General features: G+C 36.0%; 1 protein-coding gene across 27 annotated transcripts in view; it reads left to right on the top strand.

The window, feature by feature from the left end:
* VPS13B (vacuolar protein sorting 13 homolog B) overlaps nucleotides 1–26,480 on the top strand; it is an 822,207-nt gene that overhangs the window by 346,121 nt on the left and 449,606 nt on the right. The window contains exon 22 of one of the 27 annotated variants that reach the window (XM_035277325.3): nucleotides 4,251–4,299. The exons of the other annotated variants lie outside the window; for them this stretch is intronic. Coding sequence (XP_035133216.1) covers nucleotides 4,251–4,261 — 11 coding nt within the window. The 3' untranslated portion in view covers nucleotides 4,262–4,299. The remainder of the gene's footprint in view (nucleotides 1–4,250; nucleotides 4,300–26,480) is intronic. 27 annotated transcript variants of the gene reach the window in all.

The raw sequence follows: 26,480 nt of genomic DNA, 5'->3' as shown, positions 1-26,480 counted from the left end.
AGGTTTTGAAATTTATAAACCTTAATTTGGAATTCTTGATGAAAATGTCTGTAATGGAGATGAAAACTTAAAAAGCAGAATACTCCATAAATGATACTTATCTAAAAGATATAAACCGTTTTTATCTTATATGTTTATATATGACTTTTCAAGTCAACATAATAAGTACAGAGTTAAAATAATAGAAGTCTTTTTAGACTCCTTGAATATTGCTGAGATAATAAATGACATGTGATAATGATATAGATGTAGTAGATAATGCTATAAATTCAAAGTATAGAACTTTTAGCTTCTGGTCATGATAGAGTAACAGGGTTTAGATTTATATTCCTACTGTAAACTACTAACAAACTGGGCAAAATATGTGGGGAAAATTCTCCTGTTTCTGGACATTGGACAACAGTCAGTGCAGGAGTGTGATTCCTCATAGAAAGGAAACAAAGGTGAGCCCTAGGATTTTCCTAGATTTCTGTCTCAAGGCACATTTTAGAATACAGAGCAGGATAGGACATCTCAAACTGAGCTCCAGCAGTCTTTCTGAGTTATAGAGACAGGAACTGAAGTTTAGGGAGGCAGAGAGAAATAAAATTCCAGAGATGGAGGAAGCTCTTCAGAAAAAGAGCCTCTGTTCGCAGCAGTAGAGTTCTTCTTGAGAATTTGCTGAATAACAAGACATGAATGCATGAGATGAGACCTCCCAGGGTTTGGCAAAGAATAACCTAGGAGTTGTGATCTTAATGATTCCCACTCTTACACAGGGCTGGAAGGCATTAAGTTCCTACTGTCCATCGTATATTATTCTCAGTGGTTATTTAGGATGTTCAGTAGAGGCCAGAAGGACTATGCCTCAAAAGTGGACTAAACTATCTATAGATTAAAGGCTACCCTAGACTCACCTTAAGCAAGCTTGTAAATCAGCCTCTGAAGGAAACAAAATAGCAAGTAACTGTTACTATTGAAAGGAGTACAGTACTATTGTAGCCCAACATCATTAAAAGGAATACAGTAAGTTCAAGACATACAATTTAAATATAACACTGCCAAACATTCAGTCAAAAACTCCCAGATGTGCAAAGAAGTGAGAAACTATGACCAGAAGAAAAACTAGCCAATAGAAATAGGCTATGAAATTACACAGATGATAGAATTAGCAGGTATATTAAATATAGAGACAGGAACTAAAGTTTAGGGAGGCAGAGATAAATAAAATTCCAGAGATAGAGGAAGCTATGAGGAAAAAGAGCCCATGGTAGCAACAGCAGTGGGGCTAAAACAGATATCATCACTATGTTCAAGTATTTACAAGAAGTTGGACACACTGAGGAGAGAAATGGGAAATATATAAAAGAGCCACACCAATTCTAGAGATGAAAAATAAACTATCTGAAACAAAATTTCAATGGAATTAGATGTAAAGTAATACACATGCAAGAAAAAGAGTTAAATGAACTTGAAGACATAGTGATAGAAACATGCCAAAATGAAGCAAAAAGAGAATAAAGGAAAAAAATCTACAGAGCCTTCTTGAACTGTGGGATGATACTTAATTATGGTTGTGAGGGTAGGGCTCACTGAAAGTTCACATTTGACCAGATACTTGAAGCAGGCAAGGGAATGAACCATGCGGATATCTGTGGATAAATGATTTGGATGCACACCCCGCCCCCCCCACATATGCATAAATGGTGTACTGTAACCCCTTCATTTTATAATTAAGACAGTTGGGTCAAAAAGAGGTCAAGCAACTTTTCCAAGGTTAAAAAGATATTTAATGAAACTTTTTAAAAGTTGAAATTGGCAGAGTATAGGTACTTGATGATTATTTCCTTCTTTCACTCTGAATATTTCCTTCTTTCTTTCCTTCATGGCATAGCCAGTCCTGCAAATCAAGTCTATAGAATTTTAGTTATCTACTATTTCATCTCTAATACCTAATATATAGCTAGCCAACTTCAGTGCCTTTGTTTTTTTTTGCCAAGGAATTACTCTAAATTTGCAGCCAAATCCCATAGCACTAAGATAGTGAAGGATTTTGCATCAGAGTTAGCAAGATGGATACTACTGAGAAATACCTTTTATGATGATGTTTCATAATGACATTGATGGTTCCACCTTTCTTTATTTGGGTGCCACTTCACTGGTGCATAGTTAAGTTCCTTGATAAGCCTCAAAAGTGAAACACTACTGTTGGTATAATTTTTTCGTCCTTGATATATCTGTAAATATATTCTAGAATGCTGATGCTTCTACCAAAATAAAAAAAAATATGGTCCTTCAGATGTTTCCATTTTTGTCAGGCATATGGAAAATCTGTCTCTTAGGCGTAGGTCTCCAAGAGAATTAAATATGGAAATCGTAAAATCTTAAAAAGTACTTTGTTTATATTACAGATAATAAAACGTTTTAGATTATTCCTTTTTTTTAAATAATCTTTTTTTGGAGAAATGAACTTTAGTTATTGAGTATAATATTTCTAATTACGTTTTTTTGCTGACCTTGTTTCAACATGTAATATTTTAAATTTATGCCAAAATTTACTACTATGGTTATATTGTTTAGGCTTAGTTTGGCTGAGAAAAAAAGACTACTCTAAATAACAGTGCTTTGAACAAGATCAAATTTTGTCTCTCATTTGAAAGTTTAATAGGCATCCTAAAACTATTATGATCTTTCAAGATCAGGAAGTTTTTTATTCTGATTTGAGTGGCCTTCATTGCCATCCTTGCCTCATGGTTCTTGATGGCTCCTTCAGCAGTTAATCAAGTCTGCATTTCAGTGAGCAGAAATGTGCTTTCTGTCTCATTAAATACTACCCAGAAGTTGCACACTCCATTTTGTTTGTATACTCTTGGCTTAGAAGCTAGTTACGTGGTCCTATATAGCTACATAAGAGGTCTCACAAATAAAAGGCCATGTACCTGACTATGACTTGTGCATTCTAACTAAAAGAAAGGGAGAGTGGATAGTAGAGATTATTTAGTTGCCCCTACCATAGTAACTTAAAATGGAAAGTCAGAAGCCGAATTTTTGAAAACAAAAGAAAATATAAGTATTTTCCTTTTAGTATGAATATCACAAGACAAAGCTGGTTAAAAAAATGTTTAGTGTTGCTTAGATTTTTCATAGTAAGAGATACAGACTTGGGAGTCATCAACATATGGATCATAGTGGAAGCCACAGAATGGTTAAGATTTCTCAGGAGACCATGCACAGCAGGATGAGAAGAGAGTGCAAAATTAAATTCAAAGGAACTCTTATGAAAGAGGGGAAGGAGCCAATGGAGGGAGTTCAGAAGCATCATTATGAGAAGTAAGCAACAAGCTACATGTATATATGTGACATAATTGCAAAGAGTTTCAAGAAGAAGGTGGGTATGCATGATATGCTGTAGAGTCATCAAGAACAATGAGGCTGAAAAATAGGCTGTTAGTCTGAGGTTAGTTGGCCAGAAGAGCTTCACTTTTAAGGAATGAATGAGTTGAAGGAGGGACAACCTATGTATACCAATCTTTCGAGAAATTTGACTATATAGTCACTGGGGTGTGTCTATAGCAGTAGAAATGTAAAGAGACAAGGAGACAAAATTGGAGATACCACAAAGGCTCAGGATAATTTATTACAGTGAGATAACAGTAAGCAAGATATAAAATCCATGCACAGATGTGAGACTTAACCATTCAGGAAAAATCACTTCTTTAAGATAAAGATAAAAAGATAAGACTTTGTATCATTACAGATCGACTTAGTTATTTTTATTTCCATAAACTAGTATTTAGGTGGGACAAGTATTGTTTTTCTTACACTGTTTTAAGAGATCAAAAAATATATACTTTTCTCAAGACAAGCCTCGTATTTTTCTCATACAGGAAATCAGTATTTTTCTCATACAGGAAATGCCCTGGCTGAGAGGAGGGGTTCATTCAAATGGTATTGGATGATTAATTCCAAGAAAGCATTCAGTTTGTTAAGCAAACCAGGTTTATTGATTTTTTATTTTTAAATGTACTATATTTAATATAGATATAATGTCCTATCTTCTTGGAGCCTTTTCTCAAGAGACTAGCAATTATTTACCCAGATAGAACAGCAACAATGACAAAAAAAGAGACTAGCAATTATCCCACATTCAATTTTTAAAAAAATTATTGATACTTCTTTGGCTCACTTTTTATTTCTCTAGGATTATAAAGCAGATTTATCTGTGTATGGTTTCTTCTAATCAAGTTTTGCTTTCTATTTTTACTTTGAAGGTAGAGCATAGACTTCATTAAATTTTCTCAGAAGAGAAAGCTTTAGAAGGTAAACTATTTTAATGTGGAGAAATTACTTCTATACCTTATTGGAGTTCTTTGACTTCTGGTACTGTTAGCACTACCTCACTCCCTTCCCCTTTTGAATATGCAGGTCCAAACCTGAAACAAAACAACAAAAAGGGGGTAGGGGAACAAGAACCCCTACCCCTGTCCCAAAACATTGTTTCCTGATTTCCTTCAGCACAGCCGAGGCAGACTAACCTTTCATTAAGAGCATTACTGAATACTAAGAAGGAATAAATTAGAACAAATAGAAAAAACATAAACTATTTAAAAATAGTTAACTTTATAATAGTCTTCAGTTATTTTTCTTAGTGCACTCCTATCAGTAATTTTTTGAGCAAGCATCCATAGTAGTTATTGATTTATACATTAAATATATGTATCACTATATTATGTAATAAAGCATGTAAGATTATTTTAATTTCATTAATATTTGAATCTTATTCAGATAGAATTTTAATACTTCAATAATATTTCAGTGGGTGAATTGCATGGTATTGCTTTTCTTTTTGTTTGAGGCAGAGCCTCACTCTTTCACTCCGACTGGAGTGCAGTGCTCAATCTCAGCTCATTACAACCTCTGCTCCCGGGTTCAAGCAATTCTCCTGCCTCAGCCTCCTAAGTAGCTGGGATTACAAGCTCTCATCACCACACCCAGCTGATTTTTGTATTTTTAGTAGAGACAGGGTTTGACTGTGTTGGCCAGGCTGGTCTCAAACTCCTTACCTCAGGTGATCAGTCCGTCTTGGCATCCCAAAGTGCTGGTATTATAGGTGTGAGCCATTGTGCCCAGCCTGTGTGATATTACTTTTTAAATATTTATTTAATACTTTGTTATGATAGCAACTCTTAAGTTTAATTTTTAATTAAGTTTATTCCATTTGTTGTTTTTAATGGCGGGTATAATTGGAAAGCTGCCTCATTGAGATACATCATATTGAAGAGGTGAAAAGGGCATCATTGACTGTATTCAGGATATTTATTTTTCAGTCCCATCTATTTTGCAAAGCTTGGCTGACATAAGGCTAGTAAATTTTTATCTTCCTCATAAAAATGAATTATTTCAATTTAATGGGGTAGTGTTACCTTTTTTAATTCAAATAAATTTGTTTTGTCTTTAATCCATATGTTCAAGTGTGTTTTACAGGAATATTTGTGAAGTGTATATACAGTTTATAAGTATTAATTCAGTTAAAAATAAATAGTAAAATTTGTAAACCTGATTAACTATGCCTAGTAAATTGTAATGTGCCACAGTTAACTGAAAAGAAATGAAGGATTAAAGAGCCCTTGTCAGTTCTTTCTTGTTGAGTGTCCCTCTTCCTTCGTATACTTAATGTAGTGTTATCTGTGGCTTTCTGTCATGCAGAAGGACTCCAATGATGGTCTGCTTTACTAAATATTAATAAACTGTGGCTGGGCACGGTGTCTCTTGCCTATAATCCCAGCCATTTGGAAGGCCACGGTGGGTGGATCACTTGAGGTCAGGAGTTCGAGATGAGCTTGGCCAATATGGGGAAACCCATCTCTACTAAAAATACAAAAATTATCTGGGCATGAGGATATGTGCCTATAGTCCCAGCTACTCCTGAGGCAGGATAATCCTGCTCAGGAGGGGAGGATTTAGCTACTGTAGAGGTGGAGGTTGCAGTGAGCCAAGATCCACGACCGTACTCCAGCCTGGCCTACAGAGCGAGACTCTGTCTCAAAATAAATAAACAAATAAAAATAAATTATATGTGTTTCTTAATTTTAGATGAAAGTAAGTGTAAGTAGATATTCTCATATTTTTCACTGCTATGGGTGTTCTGGTAGTTTTCTGCACCAGATTTTTTTGGAGAACGCTATTGTGTTAGAATGTTACTTGGAAGTTTAGCATTACGTAGAGATGGCTTCTCATGTAAGGTTCAGATAAGAGCATCCTGTGAAGCAGGTTCGGTGTGCAGTGATTACCAACTTGTCCAGTAAGACAACACACTCATGCAGTGAGTTGTATGATGCAGATTTATGACTGTAGTCACAGATAGGCATCAAGGGACAATAGAAGCCCAGGATTTAGTGTGATTTGGTTCCCTAGATTCCAGAAAGCTGCTCAGATTAAATGGTGTCTCATCTGTGCATGCTGCACTTGAACTACGCCCGAGGGTTCCTGGAAAACATCTCTGTCTGGGTTTTATATTCCACAGTGATATGACTTGCTCACTAAAGCATTGCACTGTACTGTTTCTATTCAGGACTGGAACAGAACTTGAGCTGTTGTGGTCAGTCCCTTCCTATCTTAAGTTGCATTGTACAGTTTTTCTTAAGAACTACAAGTGAATAAAGGAGGAGAACTGGGTAGTCCAAGGCCACCAGAGAACTGTCCTGCAGGTCCCAAGGAGCCAATTTAAACTAAGAAAGGCACTGGCTGAGATAGTGAAAGAAATCTTTACTCCTGATCAGAGAAGTAAAAAAAAAAAATCAATACCATCTCCAAATCTGCTAGCTCAGGCAGAGAATATCAATGGGATAATGACCAGTGAATATATGCTAATAGAAGGATTGAAAGCCAGGTGAGCTAGGAAGGCAATGAAGTTGAACAGTTCTTGAAGACGTAAGCCTGAGAAAAGGGGGAAACAAGCCTCATGATATGCTTAAAGCATTTTGAGATCTATGCAGCCTATGTAATGATGTTGCTAGGGCACATACAACTACTAGCCTATTGGCCTGGTTTTCCTAAATTAAAAGGTGATTTCTTTACTAGTGAATAAACATTCCTAAATTAGAAAGGACTTTCCAATTGCAAGAGATAGAAACTACATTGAAATGATTTTCAGTTAAAAAAAAAAGTTGCGGCAGATTATTTATTGAATCCCATAACCAAAATGGTACAGGCAAAGATAGACCAGAGATTCCACACTATCAGGACTCCGTCTTTTCATGTTGGTTTAATTTTCTCTTACTGAACATAGATTTCTTGACACAGTTTTTTACATGGCTGGGGTATCTCTGAACTCACATGCTTGATTCTCTATAGTCAAAGAGAAACAGGTCTTATTCAGTACCTGTTGAAAATGTAATTGAAGCACTTTGGGAGATGCAGGCAGGCAGATCACCTGAGGCCAGGAGTTTTGGACCATCCTGGCCAACATGGTGAAACCCCATCTCTACTAAAAATACAAAAATTATCTGGCCTGGTGGTGCCTGCCTGTAGTCTCAGCTAATCAGGAGTCTGAGGCAGGAGAGTTGCTTGAACCCGGAAGGCGGAGGTTGCAGTAAGCTGAGATTGTGCCACTGCACTCCAGCCTGGGTCACAGAGCAAGACTGTCTCAAAAAAAAAAAATGTAATTGAAGAGAATTTTGCTTGACTGTCTTGGATCATGTGCCTACATCTTGCACAGTCACTGTGGTCAGGAAGTTTTTGTAGTATGATTGGCCTAGTGGCAGCCTAAGTTGAGTCATGTATTCACCCCTGTGTTCTGGGGCATGAGATAAAATGGCAGAAAAAATGCAATAGCAGAAACATGCCTCATGAGGATAACTCCAGCTATTCCAGTTCGTATCTACTAATTTTTTATTTTACAACTAATCACAGTAGGTTTAAAACACATTACTATTTCAATAGGAAGATGGTAAATTCATTATGAAGGTATTGGCTACATGAACTAGGGAACAGAGGAAAAAGTCTAGAAGGAAAAGACATGAGTTGCATGAGATGAGACAGATTGCAGACTTTATAACAGGCTTTGTTTTCATTTTTTTAAACAGGGTTTATTCAGTTGAGGGAAAGGAATTAGGATATGTTTTTGTTTATATAGTTTTGATCAATACAGTTCTGCTTAGCACAATTTATTTTTCAACTTCATCTGCTTCATTATAAAGAATTTTTTCCCAAAGAGCCATTAATTTGAATTATCATAATATGTGATTTGAACTATAATGTCACTTAATTTTAAAGTTCTTTGAGAATACATTACAATGTTAATAAGTAAACTTTTTTCAAATATAGAGTTCTTTGGAAATAAGTATAAGTTACTCTAGTTTTTATACAAACTGGCAAGAATTCAGCAAAATTGAACCAACTTGTTTTTTGTTTTTTTTTTTTACAGTCTCTTCACTCCCTTTTAGCAGTCAGAACAAGATTATAGTTTCCAGATGAAATTCTGAATGTCACATAGTGATGACATATATTTTCCTGGTTGGCTCAGCATGAGATGCAATTTTGCATGCCATGTCACGCTGACTTGCAGAATCCAAAAGCCATTATTTCCCAAGGGGCTTTCAAGAGTGATAGTATTGAATGTAGTTTTTATTTTGATGAAAAGTCTCAGGCATTATTGCAGTTCTGTGGCAAGTGGCTTAAAGCTTTGAGTATTATCTAACTTTTAGAAATTAAAAATAGTACCATGTAAAGGTCACTTTCTCTTCTAGTTATTTAAATTTATATTGCCAAATGCAGTTGACAAAAATATAAATCAAGAATTAAGAAGGTGTGGTAGATAAAACAGTAGCCTAGGGACCAAAACACCTAGGTTTTGATCTTACGCCACCCCATGTTAAGCTAACATCACTCAGTTTTATTTTCTTTATTTATAAAATGATGATAAGTGTACTCATCAATACCTCAAGTAAAGTAAGACGTGAAAGTTCTTTAAAATGATAAAACACAATTCAGAAGGTGAAGATCACATTTTTGATGTTTGAATTTTAAAGGGAAAGCTGTAGACTTTCAAGCATCGTGAAGCTTATTTTGACTAATAGTTTCTAGCCTTGTGGTAAAATTTTATTCTTTCTTTTTTCCTTTGGAACTTAGTGATCTGCAAGTTGCGTTAAACCCCAGTATATCAGTGCAGATGCCTACATAATGAAATTTATTTCACACTGATGATCTGCCTTCTTTTTTAGGCTTGTCTAGCTGACCTGCTTTGTTATACCATTCTTACTTTATTTTTTCTGTTTTTTAAAGGTGCCTCATATCCAACTGCCTACACATCTCTACTTAGGAATTTTATGGGGTGGGGGAGCCTAACATGTCTTGTTTCATCGGCTTCCTAAATTTAGACAACTGTGTACCTCTCACCCACCTTCATTCACTGTGATGTTCAAGGCTGAGACTTGGGATTCATCCTTAGTGTCTCCCTTTCCTATCCATTCCACTTCCAAGTTATATCTTGAATCTTTTTGTCTGTTCATATGCCACAACAAATGGAACCACATCATTTTTTTTTTGTGTAGAGTAACGTAAGGATATGCTAACTAGTCTTACTGGTGCCATTCAGTGTTATCCTCTGATCTCAGTTACCTCAATTCATTGTCCACATGGCAGCAAGAGTCATCTTATTAAAAACCTAAATTAGATCATGTCACTCCCTGCTTAAAACACGTCAGTTGCTTCGTATTGCAGTTAAGATATAACCCAGACTTCTTACCATGCCCTACAAAGTTGGGTATTCTCTCACCTCTATCAGGTTCTCCTATGGCATCTTTTGTCATTTTTCCTTACTTGGGTCCTGTTTCATTTTCTTACATACTTCATTCTTTATCTTGCCCTGAGATCTTTTGCATATGCTGTTTTCTGTTTCCATTGCTTTATTTCATAGCTGTGTGCTTTTCATACTGCAGATTATAGTTTAGATGTTCAATAAAAAAACCTTCCCTATTCCCTAAAATAGGTCTGTGCCACTCACCCAGGATTCTTTAACACCCGTTTCTGTCCTTAGAACACTTACCATGTATCCTCTTTTTTTTTTCTCTCTCTCTTTCCCTACCTCTTTAGAATATATGTCAAGGGCCATGTATGACTTGTTCATCTTTGTTTTCCTGGAGTCTAATAGCCATTTCCGATATTGAGCATATATGTATTAAATAGTTGTTGCATGAATCCATAACCCTTTTCTTTCTTGTTATTTTTATTTAGGGATGTAAAAGTCTCATTTCTTAATCTTTTAGACCCCTGTTGTTTAATTGATTTAAATTGATGTCCTATAACTTTTCATATCTGTTCTGGTTTCTCAGAGATAGATAACAGATATTCAGGAAGAGTTAGCAGCTCATGGTACAATTTCAATTGGTGTGCGTAATCTTCCAGGGTATTCCTGCTACATCAGAAATTTAGATATATTTTAAAATGTTGAATTATTGTAAGAATAGTCCAAGTAAAATGCAGGATATTAAGATAAATTTTTGCCTCTGGTCAGTGTTCTCCACCCTGTGCTACGTAGGTTGGGAAATTCCAAGTAGTATACAACATGGCTTCTGTTGTGATGAACTTTAGGTTTTAACTGGAGAGAGAAAAGTAATATACAGCATAGTAGACTTTAGAGAATTGAGGAACTGAGTGGAACGAATCATTATTATAGATTTAAGGAATTAGATAAGTTTTCATTGAGAAGACCTTAAGGTAGGTCTTATACAGGATTTTTAACAATCAAGAAGGTGCTTACATTTGGATGGGAACAGCAGAGATAAGACACTGATTGGAGTAGAGTCTTTAAGTAGTGGAAAAAAAGGTGAACAGAGATTCAGAGAGTCAAGACCAGCTTACACAGGGCTTTGAAAGTCAGATAGAGAACTTTGGCTTTCTATCTGAGATTCATTCTTAAGTAGTATCCTACAGCTGAGAATTGTCTGTAGGATGGACCTAAAGGAGGGAGACCCTTTTCAGAACTATGAGTAAATCTTTATAGTGGTGAAGATTTTCAACAGATTGATAGCCAGGAAAACAAAGAAGAAAGTACAGATTTAGGTTATTTTTGAAACTAAAAATGTTCTTATTTTCTTATCCTTTAAAAGAAGTATATGTAAATTTATGTTTACTTCTTTTGAGAGATTTTCAAATCATTTTTAGGATCATAAATGCTAATAGCTTCTTTTTCATACTCATACACATGTGGTTTAGAATAAAGTGAGAGGTCATCAGTGCTTCTACAATTATTATGCTTTCTACATTATGGTATAATTTTTTGTTATCCATCTATTTCTTTCTTTATAATGTGAGCACCTTAGAGATGTGACCTCAGTCATACCTCTTTGTTTCTCTGTGACCTAGCACAAGTAGGCACTCAATTATGCTTATGGAATTGAACTAAGCAACTTTTCCATAGCTCATAAGTCTTGTAAGAGGCCAGCATTTTACTTTATCTCATTTTGAAGTGTTTTCCAAGAATGTAAGAATACAGTATAATAAGATTCACAAGTTGGCATCTGTTTGACTTTATTCCTGCTATACTGTTGAAATTTTAAAAATCTTTTTGTGATCTTCTAAAGATGTGAGGAAATGGGGGATTGCAAGAAAGGTGATGAGGATGAGATTCCCTTCTGCTATGTTCTTCAACCTGTATTCTTGCTAATATTCTTTTCTTCATGGACTAGCAATGAAAACAATATGGCTGGCCCAGAGAGAGCACTGGGAAGAGGGATGGAGGGAGAAGTAAAAAAGACAAGAGGGAGCCAGATCCTGTAGGGACTTAAAAATCATTTTAACAACTTTGACTAATAAAAGTGAGCAAGGGCCGGGTGCAGTAGCTCACACCTATAATCCCAGCACTTTGGGAGGCCAAGCTGGGTGTATTACAAGGTCAAGAGATCAAGACCATCCTGGCCAACATGGTGGAACTCGATCTCTACTAAAATACAAAAATTAGCTGGGCATGGTGGCGCGTGCCTGTAGTCCTAGCTACTCGGGAGCCTGAGGCAGGAGAATTGCTCGAACCCAGGAGTTGGAGGTTGCAGTGAGCTGAGATCGTGCCACTGCACTCCTGCCTCATGCTGGCAGGAGGCATCTCTTATGATGTAAGAGAGAGATGTCATTTTTTGAGATAGAGCAAGACTCAAAAAGAAAAGTGAGCAAGATGGGATGACATTTAAGGGTTTTGAGTAGAGGCATGATATGACCTTTTTTGGTTATTTTACCAATATTATTCTTGATGCTGTATTGAGAATAGACTGTAGGGAGAAAAGTATAGAAGGAGAAGAGCCAGGTGTCATATGGCTCTTGGCCATAGTGTATACCTGCAATCATGGAAACTCTGCCAGGTAGTATTACCAGAGGATGCAAGGTCAAATTCAGGATCGATTTTGAGGTAAAGCTAATCAGATTATAGTAATTTTCAAGATATATGATGTAAGAGAGAGATGCCATTTTTTTTTTTTTTTACTTTAATGTAGCAGCCAGAAAGGTGGATTTGCTGTTTATTGAGACTTGGAGGATTATTAAGTGAAAAGTATAGGGGCTTTTGAGAAAGAGACTCAAGAGTTTTGCTTTGGCTATATTAACTTTGAAATTCCTATTGAATATCCAAATGGAGATATTCAGTAGGCAGTTAAATAGTCTGGAGCTTACAGGATAGATCCAGACAATTCCCTGGAAATAGAATCCTCATAGAGAATACTTAAAGCCATGACATTGAGTGAGATCATCTAAGAAGAAGGTGTTTGTAGAGAAGAGAAATGGCCCAAGTACTGAACCCTTGGACATTCTAGCATTTAGTGGTCTGGAGAATGAAGAATTAGGAAGAAAACTGAGAAAGAGCTACAACTGATGTAGGATGGGAACATAGAGATGATCGTGTTCAGAAAGAAGTGAAGACAGTGTTTTGAGGAGGTGGAAATGATTAACTTTTTCAGATTCCTCTAATAGGTCAGTGTTAATGCCTCTAAAAAACTGCCATGGAAATTTCAGTGATTCAGCATAGAAGAATTCATTTTGTTTTCAAGGGAAGTCCATTACTGTGTCCACAGTATGATAGCTCTTCTCCAAGCAGTGAATCCACCACCTTTCGTTTAGCTACTCTGAGGATCCTTAGGGCCTCAGATTCAGAAAAGAGTTTTAGAAAGATAGCGATTTTGCTGATGACATATCATGAGTTCTAGAGGGCAGAAAAGAGGAGATTCCAGTGTGTGAAGCGAGAGATGAAGTCAGATGGGGGTTGCAAAGATCTGTTTAGTGATGAGAATCTGGGTGATGAGGGGTATTCTTAGAATTTTGGGCTTCTCTTGGTGGCTAATGTAAATAGAATATAAAGGGAATGAAGGAATTAGTACCGGTTTTTCTAATGCAGAATTAGGTGGCAAGGCTGTGAGTATTGGGGCTGGAGGGATGTGGTCTTCAATCCCTCTGGGATTATAGGCATGAGCCACCATGCCCCACCTGAAACAAGTTTGAAGAAATTTAAATTATGCATTCAGTAAATATGTACAATTATATAGTTAGTGGTTTTTTTTAGATGATTGCAATTATGTATGTCAAATTAAAACACCAAAAAAAAAAATATGAAAATTTTAGGCCTGTGGTTTTTCTTTGAATTGCAAAGACCCCTACAAAGTAATCAATAATCATAACTTTCTTTTTCTGCTCTCCATTTATAGGAGAAATAATTAAATGCAGATCAAATAAACATACTTAATGGATTTATTTAAGTAACATCCAGACTACATATTGGGGTCATAATAGATTCAACTTACAATTCCTGTATCGGGAACCAAATGAGAAGAATTTTGAGTATTAGCAAAACAGCTCCTAAATTGGTCTATGTTTTCAATCTCTTCCTCTTCCAATTATATATCCTTTGTGTTAATATAAGAATTTTCACTTAATAACTCAGGAATGGAAAAACAAATATAATGTGTTCACTTATAAGTAGGAGCTAAGCTGTGCATTTGCAAAGGCATACCGAGTGGTATATTAGACATTAGAGACTAAAAAGGTGGGTTGGAGGAATATTTAGGTGACAGGTGCACTAAAATTTCAGACTTCATCACTATACCATTCACCTTTGTAACCAAAAACCAATTGTATTCCTACAGGTATTGAAAAAAATTTAAAATTGTTAAAAATACAAACAACTTTCACTTGTAAAACTCAAATTTTATTACACTTAATTGCTTAACAGTTTTTACTGTCTCGTGGTCCTTTAGAATGAATTTTATGTGTCTTTGCAAAATATTTAAGACCCTTCACAATGAGGCTTTATCTTATATTTCTGATCTTACCTCTAGTATACCAGTTGCATTATTTTTATGCTATGCAATTGCTGAGGAGTGATTTACTTCCAATTATGTGGTCACTTTTAGAATAGTTGTGATGTGATACTGAGTAAAATGTATGTTTCGTGGATTTGGGATGGAGAGTTCTGTAAATGTTTATTAAGTTTACTTGTTCCAGGTCTGAGTTCAAGTCCTGGATATCCTTGCTAATTTTCTGTCTCGTTGATCTGTCTAATATTGACAATGTAGTGTTAAAGTCTCCCACTATTATTGTGTGGGAGTCTAAGTCTCCTTGTAAGTCATTAAGAACTTGCCTTATGTATCTGGGTGCTCCTGTATTGGGTATGTATATATTTAGGATCATTAGCTCATCTTGTTGAATTGATCCTTTTACCATTATGTAATGTCCTTCTTTGTCTTTTTTAGTCTTTATTGCTTTAAAGTCTATTTTATCGGAGACGAGGATTGCAACTGCTTTTTTTTTTTCCGCTCTCCATTTGGTTGGTAAATCTTCCTCCATCCCTTTGTTTTGAGCCTTTGTGTATCCTTGCATGTGAGATGGGTCTGGATACAACATACTGATGGGTTTTGGCTTTTTATCCAATTTGCCTGTCTGTGTCTTTTTATTGGGGCATTTAGTTCATTTAAATCTAGGATTGATATTGATATATGTGAGTTTGATACTGCCATTTAATGCTAGCTGGCTGTTTTGCCCATTAGTTGATATAAATTCTTCATTATGGTGATGCTCTTTACCTTTTGGTATGTTTTTGGAATGGCTAATACTGGTTGTTCTTTTCTATGTGTAATGCTTCTTTCAGAAGCTCTTGTAAAGCAGGCCCGATGGTGATGAAATCTCTAAGTACTTGCTTATTTGCAAAAAATTTTATTTTTCCTTCACTTATGAAGCTTAGTTGGCTGGATATGAAATTCTGGATTGAAAGTTCTTTTCTTTAAGGATGTTGAATATTGGCCCCCACTCTCTTCTAGTTTGTAGGGTTTCTGCTGAGAGATCTGCTGTCAGTCTGATAGGCTTCCCTTTATGGGTAACCTAACCTTTCCCTCTAGCTGCCCTTAGTATTTTCTCCTTCATTTCAACCCTGGTGAATCTAATGATTATGTGCCTTGGGGTTGCTCTTCTTGAGGAGTATCTTTGTGGTGTTCTCTGTGTTACCTGGAGTTGAGTATTGTCCTGCCTTGCTAGGTTAGGAAAATTTTCCTGGATAATATCCTGAAGAATATTTTCTAGCTTGGATTCATTCTCTTCATCACATTCAGGTACACCTATCAAATGTAGGTTAGGTCTTTTCACATAGTTCCATCTTTCTTGGAGACTTTGCTCATTCCTTTTTACTTTTTTCTCTAAACTTGTCTTCTCGTTTTATTTCATTAAGTTGGTCTTCGACCTCTGATATCCTTTCTTCTGCTTGATCAATTCAACTGTTAAAACATGTGCATACTTCACGGAGTTCTCATATTGTGTTTTTCAGCTCCATTAATTCACTTATATTCCTCTCTAAATTGTCTATTCTCATTAGCATTTCATCAAACCTTTTTTGAAGATTCTTAGTTTTTTTACATTGGGTTAGAACATGTTCTTTTAACTCACAGAATTTTCTTATTATCCACCTTCTGAAGCCTGATTCTGTCAATTCATCACACTCGTTCTCCATCAGGCCTTGTTCCATTGCTGATGAGGAGCCGATCCCCTGTAGGAGGAGAGACATTCTGATATCTGATGTTTTCAGCCTTTGCACTGGTTTGTTCCCATCTTTGTGGATTTATCCACTTACTATCTTTGTAATTGCTAACTTTCAGATTGGGTCTCTGAGTGGATGTCCAGCTTGTTGGTGTTGATGTTTTTTCTGTTTCTTAGTTTTCCTTCAGCAGACACCCTCCCCCACAGAGCTGGACCTTCCCAGGTTCAGCTGTAATTGCTGTGAAACTCTCAATCCTCAGGCTTCCAGTTGCTGTTTTTTTGTTGGGGAATTTCCCCTGCGGCAACCCACTGTGCTGGCTGAAACAGTGGCGTTGAGATTCATGGTGCTTTTCTGCCTGGGAATCTCTAGGTCTGGCTCCCTACTTCAGTCCCCTTTTCAATCAGCTGAATGGGCGACTGCATTCCTGGAGCTCCAAACGCCAACTAAAAGGGCCCCCAGTCCCATATACTCTGCACTGAGAACCGTCATACCAGGGCGCCGGCAAAACAGCCGCGCCAGCCAAAAGAGTCCTACTGGCCACCCACGGGGCTCCTCTGCTGGGAATCTCCTGGTCCATGGGCAACAAAAATTCATCTGGAAGTGTGGCGTCCACTTACTCTCTGCGCTTTCACTGGGAGCTACACTCTTGAGCTGCTGCCAGTCGGCCATCTTGGATCTCTCCACTAGTTGCATTTTTTGTGTGGTATATTTCATTCACATGAAACTACTTAAAATGCACTTTGAATCTATGCCTTTGTGCATCTTCTTTCTGTCTGCTATTCCTTCTTTCTTTGATTTAAGAATTCTTTCTCAACCCAACTCCATGTCACCTCCTTTGTGGAGACTTCCCTGCCAATATTTGATTGAATTAATTTATTCTTTCTGCATTACCAGAATTATATATTTATTTTACTTTAAGTTCTTAGATAAATTTGCAGAACATGCAGGTCTGTTACATAGGTATACATGTGCCATGGTGGTTTGCTGCACCCATCATCCTGTCATCTACATTAGGTATTTCTCCTAATGCCCCCACCTATGACAGGCCCTGGTATGTGATGTTCTCCTCTATGTGTCCATGTATTCTCATTGTTCAGCTCCCACTTATGAGTGAGAACATGTTGTGTTTGGTTTACTGTTCCTGTGTTAGTTTGCTGAGAATGATGGTTTTCACCTTCATCCATGTCCCTGCAAAAGACATGAACTCATCCTTTTTTTATGGCTACATAGTATTCCTTGGTGTGAATGTGCCACATTTTCTTTATCCAGTCTATCATTGATGGGCGTTTGGGTTGGTTCCAAGTCTTTTCTATTGTAAACAGTGTCACAATAAATATATGTGTGAATGTGTCTTTATAGTAGAATGATTTATAATCCTTTGGGTATTTACCCAGTAATGGGATTGCCAGGTCAAATGATATATCTATTTCTAGATCCTTGAGGAATTGCCACACTGTCTTCTACAATGGTTGAACTAATTTGCACTCCCACCAACAGTGTAAAAGCATTTTACACAGTGTAAAAACATAAAAGTGTACAGAAATAGTTCTGTACATCTTCTCCAGCATCTGTTGTGTCCTGACTTTTTAATGATTGCCATTCTAACTGGTGTGAAATGATACCTCATTGTGGTTTTGATTTTCATTTCTCTAATGACCAGTGATGGTGAGCTTTTATTCATATGTTTTTTGGCCACATAAATGTCTTCTTTGGAGAAGTGTCTTTTCATATCCTTTGCCCCCCTTTTGATGCAGTTGTTTGTTTCTTATAAATTTGATTGTCCATTGTAGTTTCTGGGTTTTAGTCCTTTGTCAGATGGATAGATTGCAAAAATTTTCTTTCATTCTGTAGGTTGCCTGTTTCCTCTCATGATAGTTTTTTTTTTTTCTTCTTTGCAGAAGCTCTTTTGTTTAATTAGATCCCATTTGTCAATTTTGGCTTTTGTTACCATTGCTTTTGGCGTTTTAGTCATGAAGTCTTGGCCCATGCCTGTGTCCTGAATGGTATTGCCTGCATTTTCTTCTAGGGTTTTTATGGTTTTAGGTCTTACATTTAAGTCTTTAATCCATCTTATGTTAATTTTTATATAGGGTGGAAGTGGTCCAATTTCAGTTTTTGCATATGGCTAGCCAGCTTTCCCAATATCATTTATTAAATAGGGAATCTTCTCCCCATTGCTTGTTTTTGTCAGGTTTGTCAAAGATAAGATGGTTGTAGATGTGTGGCCTTATTTCTGAGGCCTCTGTTCTGTTTTATTGGTCTATATATCTGTTTTGGTGTCAGTCCCATGCTGTTTTGATTACTGTAGTCTTGTAGTATAGTTTGAAGTCTGGTAGCATGATGCCTCAAGCTTTGTTTTATTTTTTTATTTTATTTTTTTGAGTCGGAGTTTCGCTGTTGTTACCCAGACTGGAGTGCAATGGCACGATCTCTGTTCACCACAGCCTCTGCCTTCTGGATTCAAGCAATTCTCCTGCCTCAGCCTCCCCAGTAGCTAGGACTATAGGTGCACACCACCGTGCCCAGCTAATTTTTGTATTTTTAGTAGAGACGAGGTTTCACCTTGTTGACCAGGATGGTCTCGATCTCTTGACCTCGTGATCCACCCGCCTCAGCCTCCCAAAGTGCTGGGATTACAGGCGTGAGCCACCGCTCTGTGGGCTTTTTTTTTGGTTCCATATGAAGTTCCAGGTGTTTTTTTTCCTGTTCTGTGAAGAACACGCCTGGCGAATTTTTGTATTTTTGTTAGAGACGGGGTTTCACCAACTGACCAGGAAGGTCTTGCTCTCTTGACCTCTTGATCCTTCTGCTTTGGCCTCCCAAAGTGCTGTTATTACAGGTGTGAACCACCATCCTGGCCCACACCATTTTCATAATTCTACATAAAAATCAGATATATTGCGTTATAGTCACACTTTGAATAATTCGTTCATCTTAATGAATCTTAGTTTTGAGTATAAAACATTGGAAAACAGTGCCAGCCTGTTGCAGCTATAAGCAAAAAGACTGCCTCTCTCAACCTAAAAATTCTTACTGTTTCTCTCTGATCTCATGATACGGTATCTGGAAGTGCTTTAGCTCATTACTACCTTGCGCTGTTATTTCTGGTGGTGGTGGTGTTGGTTGTGTGTATACACATGCTGAGCAAGTTTTGGAAGTTCCAATTTTTTGTTGTTGTCTGTGTGATTTGTTTTGGAATTGAGGCCAGGGTAAAGGAATTTTATATTCAGTGGATTAATATGATCATCTTGATAATATAACTTGAAGGTTGAGTTCTAGAGAGATTCATGCCTTTACTTTGCTGTTTATAACAAGACTGTTAATCAGTACGCTCACTCTTACTCACTTTCTCACTGTTTTGCCGCTTTTCTCCTCTTTGTTCCCTTTCCCTTACTTATTTCTTGTTTTTTCTTGCTTGACAGAATTCAGAATCCCTGCCTTGTTCCGTGACTTTCCAGTTAGATCTGGGTCGACTTTATTGTTTATATCCTGCAAATTATGCATGAAAAAGCTGAAATCTAAATAGTTGACATGATTTTAAGATCACATTATCTTGAATTGGTAGAATAAAAAAAGAAACGTAGGTTTTCTGAGTACTCCCAGTCCATGCTTTCAGGAAACTTTTATTTAAATATATTAATCCTACTGATATCCAAAATTCTGTCACAAAGACTTTTTTGATTTTTTTGTTTTTATTTTAAACCTCAAAGCATCTACAAATAAGCATAAGCTTCTTGAGGACTGGGACTGTGTCTGTTTTGCTCATCACAGAATTTCTAGTTCTTAACCTAAGCCTTAGGAAAGTAATAGGTACTCCACAAGTAGTTTTTGAATGATATTTTTTGACATATTGAAATTAGGGGATATTTCAATTTTCCATCCTCCCTCCCTCCTTTCTTCTTCTTTCTTATTTTTTGGTGAGCTGTATTTTCTGATTTTTCTCCTATTAGCATATATTATTTATCTAATAAAAATATTTTTGAAACTATACCAAATAACGAGAGACACCTTGAAGCCCATGAACAGTTAACACTTTAACACTTTATCTTTGCCTGCCTGTCTTCCGGCCTGTCTTCCCCTCCCCTCCCCGCGCCTCTCCCCTCCCTTCCCCTCCTTTCCCCTCTCTTCCCCTCCCTTGCTTCCTCTTAAGCCTGTGGGACTGCAAGTCAATTAAGCGTCTTTTCTTTATAAATTACCCAGTCTCCATTAGTTCTTTATAGCATTGTGCAAATAGACTAACACAATTTTCATTATGGGTTATTTTTCATAGTCATCTTCTCTGTCTGCTTTTGACTCTTCAAAAAGTGCTTCCTCTGCAGGATGATCTATGATCTGAGTTTGCAAGACTTATTTTCTAGAGGTTTTAAATTTTTATATTTTAATCTTTTAGGTAACGGAACTGTGATCAAGGCTGTTGCTGCCTAGTATAATATTGTCTTGGCTATCAGTTTGATTTCCCATGAACATAAAGGAGATATAAAAATTGACACACTTTTCTTCTTGATAACTATTAAACTTTCAAATAAAAATGGAATCACAAATTATAAATAGATACCTTACACAAAGGTGATATGGAATGTCAAATGCTATTAGGAAAATCTTAATAATATACTAATAGGAAAAGATTTTAAGTAGGTACACATATGATTTGTTCTCTATTATAAAAGATATCAATTGATTGTTTATTTACTGAGCAAGATATTGTACTACTGCTACATGAAATAGAGAAACATGAATTCTCCTTTCAGCAAAATGAACACTGTGTTAGTATTAGCTCTGTACTGAATAAAGTTCATAAACATAAGTTGATGGTTACAAGTTTTATGTTTAAAGGGAAAAATTTAAATATTCTATTAGAAATAATAATTCTTTATTGACTAAGTACTAAGCCTAACCTACTTTAGTGAAATCACCTTTCTTTATGGCTTTTACTTAGCAGATGATAAAAACCTAGAACAGGGGTCAGTGGCTCACTCCTGTAATCCCAACACTTTGGGAGGCCGAGGTGGGTGGATCACCTGCAATCAGGAGTTCGAGATGAGCCTCACCAACATGGAGAAACCCCATTTCTACTAAAAATACAAAAAAATTAGCTGGGTGTGGTGGTGCATGCCTATAATTCCAGCTACTTTGGAGGTTAAGACAGAAGAATGGCTTGAACCCGGGAGGTGGAGGTTGTGGTGAGCCAAGATTGCGCCATTGCACACTCCAGCCTTGGCAACAAGAGCAAAACTCTGTCTCAAAAAAATATATAAAAAACCCTAGAACAGAAAGGGCTTAATTCCTAGAAGCGCTCTCTATGAAAACGGAATTATTACAGTTGAACCAATGTATCTTGACTTTTTGATATGATGAAGTAATGTGGTTATTGTGAGACTCTTAAACTTCAGAATATTTATTGCCATGGGTTTATACATATTACAGAATATTTAGAATTGCCATTTAACCATTGACATCATTATTCAGTTTTCCAAAGTAAGAACAGAGATTTTGACATAGTGACTTTGAGTAATTGTTATCAGGTTCTAGTTCAACTTGAAGAAGGTAAAGAGATGTTTTCATATAAATCATTGATTGAAATATAGATGCAAAAACAGTAATTTAATTCTGTGGCTTGGAATTTCTGGCTTTATGATTTTTCTTCAAATTCTGTCTAGTTGGTTACATGTTAATAAATATGTATATAAAGATTATTTATCACTGGAAGAGTAAGAGTAGGAGATGCCATAACCAGAATGTGTCATCAATGTTAAACCATTAACTGCTACTATTTCTTGCTGTATATCACTATGTTCAGCTCCTCCTTTGGACAAACACACATTCAAACGTTTAAAGTTGTACCATGAAGAATGATACGTTACATGGAATTAAATCAGAATTTTGCCAGGCTCTAGAGGGGTAGTAATTTTTCCATTATTTCTTCATTAGAATATCATTCCAATGAAGGAATAATATTGTACCAAGTTGAATGGTTCATCCCCAAGATGTATTTGTTGATATGTTATTTGAATCTCTGAAATTTGAGTCTCAAATTTATTTACTTATTGGTTGAAAACTGAAAGTGTAACAGCTATGTTTGAGATCAGATTACCATGTTAAATTTAGGCTTTATATAGCTCTAGTGAAAATGAATAAATATTATGTTTTCTGAACTATTTATTGTCCATGATCCATAGTAGAAATATTATACATTTATTATATATTTGATAGAACTAGAAGTCATCTTATGGAGATGGAATAATAGAAAAGGCAGCATAACATGGTAGTTAAGAGGATGGACCCTGGAACCAGACTGCTTAGATTAACATTCTTGTCTTGCCACTTACCAGCTGGGTGACTTGAGGTGCTACTTAACCTCTTTGTTATCAGTTTTCATATCTGAAAATGGTGATAATAAGAGTCTGAAAACAGTATATTTTCTCTCAGGTATTTACAAGGGTTAAACAGGTTATTGTTAGTATTTTTTTGAGACTTTGTCACCCAGTCTGGAGTGCAGTGGCATGAACTCAGCTTACTGCCACCTCCACCTCCCAGGCTCAAGAGATTCTCCTATCTCAGGATGTCACCATGTTGTCGAGGGTGATCTTGAACCCCTTGGCTCAAGCAGTCTGCCTGCTTCAGCCTCCCAAGGTGCTGGGATTACAGCTATAAGCCATCATGCCTGGACAAACAGGTTAATATTTATAAAGCACTTGTAGCAATGCCTGGCGTGTACTAGGTGCTGTAGAGGTTTTGATTGAATAAGATAGATGGGCGTCAAGCTTGACGAGTTTTATAAGTATACCCGTCTTGCCTTTAAAATACACTTAGCTACAGAAAATATTGTCTTTTCTTTTTTAGAAACTTGTCTTTCTATTATCTTTTAAAAATATAATGAATTGAAAACTAGTATATCCAAAATAGTGTACTTTTACTCTTTGAATAACTGGATTATGTTACTTCATGAGAATTTTCAACTGATTATGTTTGTCATAGCAATTTGAACAACACTTTTAAGCCATATGTAGATTTCAAGGTCTCTAAATTTTTTCATTAGGGAATATAGTATTTACAAAAAACATGTAGCTGTTTTGGTTAGTGGTGACTGGAAGTATTTCTTGATAGTAGTTTGTTAGTGCCCATAGTGCTTGGAAATGCTAGCATGTATTACCTAGATTTATTTTCAAATGGTAATAATAGTACTCGTATAGTACTAATATTTGCATCAGTAGGTTTTTAAATTTTGACCGTGAGACTTTTGTGCAAACCTTTACTTTTCATAGTTTCAAGTAATTTTAAATTTTGGTCTGTATTTTAAGCCAATTATTTAGATCGCTAGAGCTATACAGCAATATTAGGTAGACATTTTCTTCTAATAATGACTAAGGTACAATAGGAAAACAAGAAGTTCTAATAATTACAAAGTAAATTAATATATATGTTTTAAAACATTACAACAGGTAATTTATTTTATAACATATTTAATTCTGAAATATACATAGTTAAAAGTTAAATACTTAACACTCCTTTACCTATCATCATTTCCATTTTTCCCTTGTCAGAGGTATTCTGTCAAAGCCTTGCTTTTCTACTCTTCTATAACTTTTTCTATGTGTGGGAAGACAAATACAAACTCAATACATTGTTTCAAAAACATATTTGGATTATACCAAACATATGTTTGAGTTTTTTCACTTCTTGAGATACCAAAAATATGCCTTTAATCATATAACCGTACCTCATCTTTAAATGGTTGAATTATAATCTTTATTGCAAATATTCCCAAATTGGCTGTTTCTTTTTTGATGGACAGATAAACTGTTTAGCATCTTTCCTCTCATCTTCTCTCCTTTCCTTTCTTTCTTCTTTGCTATTAGAGATATTACCACTGATGCTGAATATCTTTTATAAATTGTGTGCACGAACCCACACATCTTTTAATTTTCCATAGCATATTCGTAGAAATGGGATTATTTTATATAACAAGCATGTTTGAATTTTTTTTTTTCTTTTGAAACAGTCTCACTCTGTTGCCCAGGCTGGAATGCTGTGGCACAATCTTGGCTTACTGCAGCCTTGACCTCCTGGGCTTAAGCAATTCTCCTGCCTCACCCATCCAAGTAGCTTGGATTACAGGTGTGTGTCACCACACCTGGCTTTTTTTTTTTTTTGGTATTTTTAGTAGGGAGGGGGTTTTACCATGTTAGCCACGCTGGTCTCGAACACCTGACTCTGAATGATTCACCTGCTTCAGCCTCCCGAAGTGCTGAGATTATAGGTGTGAGCCACCCACAATGACTGGCATGTTTAAATTTGTAACAGTTATAAATTACCCTCTGTTGCAATTCCATTCTATACAGCATACCTATTTTCCCCATATATAAAACATTCTCACAATAGACTTCAACAATGACAACTTTTGTAGTTACAAAAATTAACTCTTTAAAATGTTTGCCAGTGTAACAGATGAAAATATGTCTCGTTGTTGGATATCTGATAAAAAGGATATCTGATATCTTAATTTTTATTTCTTTGTTAGCAAAGTTGAGCATTTAAAACGTAAGTTTACTAACCAAATATTTTTTCTGTAAATTAATTATGCATATTCTTTTCTATTTTCATGTAGTTGTTTATCTGTTTGCCACCTATATCTTTATGTGGATGGCTAATGGAAATCTCAGTTTAAGACATCTAAACCTAAGTTTCCTTTCCTCTCGAATGTACTTTTCCTACAACTCTGTTCTTCCAGTCGCTCAGTCCTAATACCTTGGAGTCATCTTTGCTTTCTCTCCTACTATACATCTAATCCATCAGTAAGTCGTATTGGCAGTATCTTTGAAATGGAGGCAGCGTTTCAGCACTTCCTGCCACCTTGTTGCTTCTACCATCCCCTGCAATCTGTCTTTCTTTTTCAACACTTAATCCATTAGTATATTTTTTGCATAGCAGCCAGAGAAGTTTTTTCAAAGTGGATATTCAATGGTGCCATGACTGTATTCAGAATCTGTTATTCTGTTCCAGTTCCCTCAAGTAAAAACCATCTCCTTACTATAACCTACATGAGCCCTGTGTGATCTGGTCCCTGTATGTAGCTCTAACCTCATCTCCTATTTTTCTTACCCTTACTCACTTTGCTCAAGCCATCTTTGCTTCCATACTTTGCTTGAAAATCCCAAGCATTCCTCTAGCCAGGCTTTTGTTGTTTTTGTTTCATCTGCCTACTGTAATGCTCTGCCCCATGAGATCTACATGGATCTCTTCCAAACTGGTTTGTTTTAATAAACATTATTTAAAATTTCTGATATTCACAATGTGATCATATATGACATTATAACTATGAGAAAGAAAAAGTCTGTTCTTCATGCCCTTAAGGTATTTAAAATATAGTATCAATGCTCATATATTAACCAAGTTGCAGGGAGAGGGGAAGAATAGTGGATAAGGCCACTAGTCATTCTCTTACTGGTGCTATGATACTACTTATTTTGGAGAGCATAATAGGATCTTCAAATTTAATTTATTTATATCTGACATTTATTTTATGCTACTTTAGAAGTACCTAACATACTACATATAAATTATGTATTTGCATTAACATAAGATGTATTATATAAATGTATCTGTTTAGTTTTAAATCAATCTATTTAGTTTTAATACATTATTATAAATTACTCAGTTGTTTAAAATAATTCCTGAAACCTTTCATCATGAAAACATGGTTGAAATCCTTTAATTTCTATACTTTGGATGAACAAAATTTTAAATAATATAGAGAGTGGAAGATCACATTTCATTTTATTAAAAAATCTTCCTTTTATGTAATCACATACCTCTTTTGGTTATTATCAAAATCACTTCTTTTCCCCCTAAGATGGAGTCTCACTCTGTCACCCAGGCTGTAGTGGTGCAGTCTCAGCTCATTGCAGTCTCTTCCTCCCTGGTTCAAGTGATTCTCCTGCCTCAGCCTCCCAAGTAGCTGGGATTACAGGCACCTGCCACCACACCTGGCCAATTTTTAGTAGAAGTGAGGTTTTACCATGTTGGCCAGGTTTGTCTTAAACTTTTGACCATAAATGATCTGCCTGGCTGGGCCTCCCAAAGTGCTGGGATTACAGGAGTGAGCCAATGTGCCTGGCCAGAATCACTTTTTAAAATTGAGAGATTGTATGGGTAACCTTTTGTTATCAGGAACATTTACCATTTTCATATGGAAAGACTCACTTTCTATCAATTTTGGGTGAATCAAGTGCTTTGTAGTTGAATTTCTGTTTTTCTTTCCCCCAAGAAAAAAAATTATTGATGTATTACCTTTATACTGAATTGGACAAGTTGTTATTGCTTAATGAATTCTTACAAAGTGAATACATGTATGTAATTAATAAATAGACCAATACTATAACTTCCTAAGTCTACCTCCCAGTTGCTAATCCTGACAAGAGTGAACAAGAGTGAATGCTATCCTGACTTCTAACAAATTAGTCCTACTTATTTTTGAATACTTACAAAAATCAGTAATTATATA

The sequence above is a fragment of the Callithrix jacchus genome, chromosome 16, assembly GCF_049354715.1.
Source record: "Callithrix jacchus isolate 240 chromosome 16, calJac240_pri, whole genome shotgun sequence".
NCBI classification, from domain to species: Eukaryota; Metazoa; Chordata; class Mammalia; order Primates; family Cebidae; genus Callithrix; species Callithrix jacchus.
This window is presented reverse-complemented; position numbering and strand designations above follow the sequence as displayed.